At 36.2% G+C, this 5,281-nt stretch overlaps 1 protein-coding gene and 1 long non-coding RNA gene across 4 annotated transcripts; both read left to right on the top strand.

The window, feature by feature from the left end:
- Positions 1 to 2,045: 2,045 nt before the first annotated feature.
- LOC114544016 lies at positions 2,046 to 3,049 on the top strand. The gene is made up of 4 exons (XR_003690269.1): positions 2,046 to 2,140; positions 2,243 to 2,324; positions 2,436 to 2,576; positions 2,727 to 3,049. It is a non-coding gene; the product is annotated as an uncharacterized LOC114544016 (long non-coding RNA).
- An 8-nt stretch (positions 3,050 to 3,057) lies between these two features.
- LOC114544015 lies at positions 3,058 to 5,281 on the top strand. 3 transcript variants are annotated; one of them, XM_028562771.1, is made up of 8 exons: positions 3,058 to 3,569; positions 3,782 to 3,864; positions 3,937 to 4,001; positions 4,122 to 4,164; positions 4,287 to 4,501; positions 4,574 to 4,642; positions 4,759 to 4,854; positions 4,983 to 5,281. In XM_028562771.1, exons 1-8 carry the CDS (start codon positions 3,419 to 3,421, stop codon positions 5,179 to 5,181), a joined length of 921 nt encoding a protein of 306 aa, XP_028418572.1. In that variant the 5' UTR covers positions 3,058 to 3,418; the 3' UTR covers positions 5,182 to 5,281. The 3 variants fall into 3 exon arrangements, with proteins under 3 accessions (XP_028418572.1, XP_028418570.1, XP_028418571.1); XM_028562769.1 differs by having other exon boundaries at positions 3,937 to 4,164; XM_028562770.1 differs by lacking the exon at positions 4,122 to 4,164 and having other exon boundaries at positions 3,937 to 4,044.

Here is a 5,281-nt window from a genome sequence, read left to right on the forward strand (position 1 = left end):
ACTAGGATTTGATAGTTAGACCGGACAGACCACTATATATACATATATGTTTAAACTAGGGTGCGAACCTTTTCGGACACCAAACGTTAACAGTTGAATATTGATATTAAAGGGACAACATTTATTAGTGGGGAGAGATGTAGTGTATGACCCAGCATGCATAGCGGGTCAAACAGCACCGACACGTGTTGACATTGTGCCTCAGAATGAGTATTGTAATGGCTGAAGTTGAGTTGTATCATTTACAAAATTAATCGAAAACACTACAGCTAGGATCAAGGGCATAACAAGGAATGGCATACTGGATCATCTCTTATTGATTCAGCGTTACTACAGCAGGAAACCTACACAAACTAACCATATTTACACTGGATAATTCTTTCAGTTCTAAACAGTTCATCCTGCAGTAAGCAACATCTGTTGTTAAAAATCACCTACCAGCGTAACATATGTTTCGCATCATTCAACCATGAACGACGAATGATAACATCCTTGTCTGCAACAATATCACCCTGACTCTTTTCAATTTGCCCCTAGACAGGTTCAAACAACAGATATAAGATAAGTATCCAAGATTGGAGTTACCTGAAACACATCAAGTAATAACATGTTTATTTCACATGTTTACATACCCTGTGTTTTCTCTATTATAAAATTATTGCCACCACTAAATGCGGAAGATACTTTTGAACCAAGAACATACCAAACTATTCATTAACCTACCATTTTCCTTCTGTTTTTAACATATCTGACTTCTAACTCACTGTATGAAATCAGTAAAAGCTTACATAGGTGTTTATTAAGTAGTGTGCTAAGAAATGTTGTTAAGGACCAGATAACGAGGCAATAGATCATAATGAGCTTGCAACTGTATCTTTCACAAATATAGCCAAATATTGGAGCAAATATCATATAGCTTGAAATAAATATTGTCTGGAGAAGGCCTCTTAAAAACAATAATTAAATAATGATTGTGTACAAAAATTATATTGCATTCACATGTGATAGCAATTCTGACAGGATTGGGTAATGATAAAGGAGTGTAATCATATCTTGTGTAATAATTGCAGTAAATTAACAACCAGCATTTCCAAATTTTGCTTGATTGCATACAAAATATTAGTTGAATTTGAGGTTGATATTGTTATTATATTTTAACTACAATGTATAGGTTGGGATGTTATACTCTCCTATCTATATCTTCACTTGTAAGCTTTCGTATTGAAGCAGTTTCATTCAGTGATGTTGACCCACATGGCATTGATGTCGATGATGAAACACACTCAGAAGAGCTACTTTGACCATGGAAGCATGATTATCTTGCTCATAATCTGTATCCTGCAATATTAGAACAGAGTACGAAGGTATTTTATAAATAAAATCATTATCTGAGTATAATCTTTTATCCAAATTTAATAATCATCCAACAATCACTGTAAAAATAATTATACACAGTATCTCAAACTTAGATAAAATCGACAAACTTACAGGATATCTTCCAGTAGTTGTTTTTCAAAATATTTATTTGGTTGTCTTTTAAAAGACAATTGTTGAATGGTTTTATAAAGCTCCACTCTTCACTCTTGATGCGTCCGCCATTTTAATTTAGTTTTTTGAATACTTCATGTTGTGCAAATGAAATGGATTCACACCAAAACGAAAAATATAAACAAAGCTCGCACATGCGTAGAAGCGAAAGGAAATTGCGGTGAAGAGCGGGAAATTGCGGTGAAGAGCGGTGGAAATTGCGGTGAAAAGCGGTGGAAATTGCGGTGAAGAGAGCCGAAATTGCGGTGAAGAGCGGTTGAGATTTCTTATTTTTTTTGCCTGTTTTAAAGACACGGCTTCTGCGCGTGCGCCAGCCTGGGGACTCCACCCGAAGTTGATAATCCCCGGGATTGTTCAGTCTAAAAACCATGACCAGCCGACAATTTAAGAAAGAAATTCTCAATCTTTCAAGAGCACTGAGTCATGTCGTCGAAGTAGAAAAGAATATTATGCTAGTAGAGATGCCTCTAAAGTGTATTGTTGGGTTCTTTCCTCGATGGAGAGCGTTTAAGGAGCAGCATAAATTGAGAACAGACAAGGATGTGGCGGATATGCTTCTTGACAGCTATCTTGCGATGAATCGTATAGTTTGGTAAGTATAAAATGATAAAACCTCTGACCTTTTTTGTGTGTTATTTGTTTACTTCATTTTTTAAAATATTCGCATAAAACATTCGTATGAAATATTTTATAGTTAAAACCTCAACGCCAAGCGCGCACTCAAATCCGCGTCCATTGTCTGCTTTGTCGGATGTTAGAACATCATATTCTATCAGGTAATTTGAAACTTATTGTGATTACTGAGTTTATAATTTGAAACCCATACATGCAAAGTTTCGCGCAGAGAGTATTACTTTTTAAATACGCAATATGTGTTTATATCTCAGGTCGGGTCAGAGTGTGATTTCTGACAGTCGAACATTGACAGCCAAAGATGATAGTTCTGATGATGAAAGTGATGATGATAATGACAATTTTGGTGAACACACTATCCAGGCAGACCAGGTTTTGTCGGACGATTCTCTTGAGTAAGTGATGATGCAAAACCTCAATAATAATCTTTGTGACATTCCTACTGTAATGCTTATTGATTTAAAACATAAATATACACATTATATATCACTGAATATGGCATAAAATATTTCGTCCAATAATATCTTACTGCCATTTTACTGTAGTGTATGTCCCCCGGGTTTTGACGTGCCATTACTGGATGACTTGCTCAATGTGACAATCCGTGGACATGATGGAGATGAGCCCACAGAAGATGTTGGAACCCAACAACAACAACAGCAGCAACATAAGACGACTCAACCAGAATACATCTCTACTGTGGAAGAAGTCAGTCCTGAAGATGCAATCAGAAGGAAAAGTGTATTGTGTTTACAGACACTCTTATAACTTTGATAACATCATTACATGGGAGTGTTTGTAAACGACAAGGATGTGGCCGTGTGTTGAGCTATAAGAAAACATATGTTGGAACATGCCTGGTCGTATCCTGGGGTGTAGGTCTGGTCATGTTGGAGGCAGATGGGCAGCTCAACCCTCTTGCAACAAGATTAGAGCAGGCAACCTCGTGCTTGCTTCTGCTTTGCTGTTGTCTGGCAATTCCTACGCCAAGGTGGGGTTGATGTTCAACTTCTGTAATCTGCAGTATTTCTGATCAATATTATTCAATCAGTATCAGAAGTTGTACATCATCCCTGCCATTAATGACTACTGGGAAGAACACAAACAGAAATGTTGGAAAGAAAGAGAGAACAAAGAGGTTATATTGAGTGGTGATGGAAGGAATGACTCGCCTGGCCATAGTGCACAATATTGTACTTACAGCTTGGCTGATACCAATGATCGTGCCATACTGCAAATGAATGTGGTTGATGTGAGAGAAGCTGCTGGTAAGAGCAATAATATGGAGAGGATTGGGTTTGAAAGAGGGATGGACACACTGCTTGCATCACCAATAGTTATGAAGGAGGTGGTAACTGATGGTCATATTGAAATTGCTGCATTGATGAGTAAGTATCTACATTATAACAATATGGCAATTCCTGAAACTCTAATAGTTCAACCTGTTATAATCAATATTGTCAGACTTTCAATAATTTAACAACTTCATTTGCAGATTGATTACAATGTTATATAATTAATTGTGTTTACCCTTTAAAAGACAGTAAGGGAATATTTACAACATGCATTTGTTTATTAATTAAGCATTATTGCATTTTAGAAAGGGAAGAGAAATATAAGGAGGTCACACATCAGAATGATGTGTGGCATGGAGCAAAGAACATTGCAAAGAAAATCACTACTGTAAGTGTTGAAGATATCAACCAGCAATTAGTTAAATAACTTTCTTTATTTAGAATTGATTTTATTCTTTAGGCTGCTAAATCTAAAGACAATGCAGATTTGACCTTGTGGGCACCATCAATAAGGAACCATTTTTGGTGTTGTTCAAAAACATGTGCTAATGACTCAAAAAATCTCAAAGTAAGATTCACATTGAAGTACTACTGGTTTTTTGCAGATTTGACCTTGTGGGCACCATCAATAAGGAACCATTTTTGGTATTGTTCAAAAACATGTGCTAATGACTCAAAAAATCTCAAAGTAAGATTCACATTGAAGTACTACTGGTTTTTGCAGCAATACTTATCTAGTTCGTGCAAACTGTACATCCATGTGTTAATATGTAGTCACTTTATGTTGTATTTTTTATATTTTTTTAATAGGATAAGTGGATTAGTATTTTACACCATGTTGTTGATGAGCATGAGTGGGTGTTGGAGGAAGGTGTAAATGGTGGAAAATGTGAACATGATCCTCTTAATGAAAGTGAGAGAAAGAAGCCATGGCTTAAGAAAGAGTCTTCTGCCCATAAAGCACTGGCAAAGATCATTCTGGACACTCACTTTTTAAACACTTTGGTGTATTATGTTAACTTCAGGTAACAAATGAGATTGGATATTTGAAAATTTCAGATAAGTTATATCATCTCAAAGTTTGAAATATTTTTTAGGCACACAGGATTTTTAGAGTCCTTTCATAATGTAATTTTGATGTATGCTCCAAAGCGCCATGCCTATTCGTAAGTATATGACATATTATTACAAAGGTAACAGCTAATAAAACTCCTATCATGGTTGATTTCCATGCAAGGAAGCATTGTTAATAAAAAAATGTTGATGTTTGTTGTATCTTCAGATACTCAGTATACCAAGCTAGAAACCGGCTTGCTGCCTTGGACTTTAACCACCACAGAGGCCGAGCACCAGCAACTACAGCTGATGGGAAAGAAAGGTACTGGTATTGAAATTTTTGCCTTAGTGCTCCCATCCTAAGTGTGAACAACTTTTCAGGTCCTGTGCATTCTTATAGTGTAATGGTACTCATATTGTATGGAATTGTAAAGTTGTTTTTTTTATTAGGTACGGTCGGAAGTTCAGTAAGCGTACACAACAGTGGTGCCGTGTTCGTGTTCTTGTACCAAAAGAATTTAGTTACATTCCTGAACTGATGCAGAAGGTTTTTATAAAGAGGATCACATCAGAAGGGAATGTAAACAAAAGACTTGGTCTTAGAGTTTTTTGTTTCACCTTATCCTTTCAAGACTTTGAAGTTAAATAAGAATCCGGGACATATTTCTATTGTCCGTGGCAAGTAATTAGCAAAATTCAGCTCCGTGAAGCGATTAATGGCTATTACTCTTAGATACAAAAGCCTTCGC

The sequence above is a fragment of the Dendronephthya gigantea genome, unplaced genomic scaffold (genome assembly GCF_004324835.1).
Source record: "Dendronephthya gigantea isolate DGI-Jeju-01 unplaced genomic scaffold, DenGig_1.0 000617F, whole genome shotgun sequence".
Taxonomy (NCBI): Eukaryota; Metazoa; Cnidaria; class Anthozoa; order Malacalcyonacea; family Nephtheidae; genus Dendronephthya; species Dendronephthya gigantea.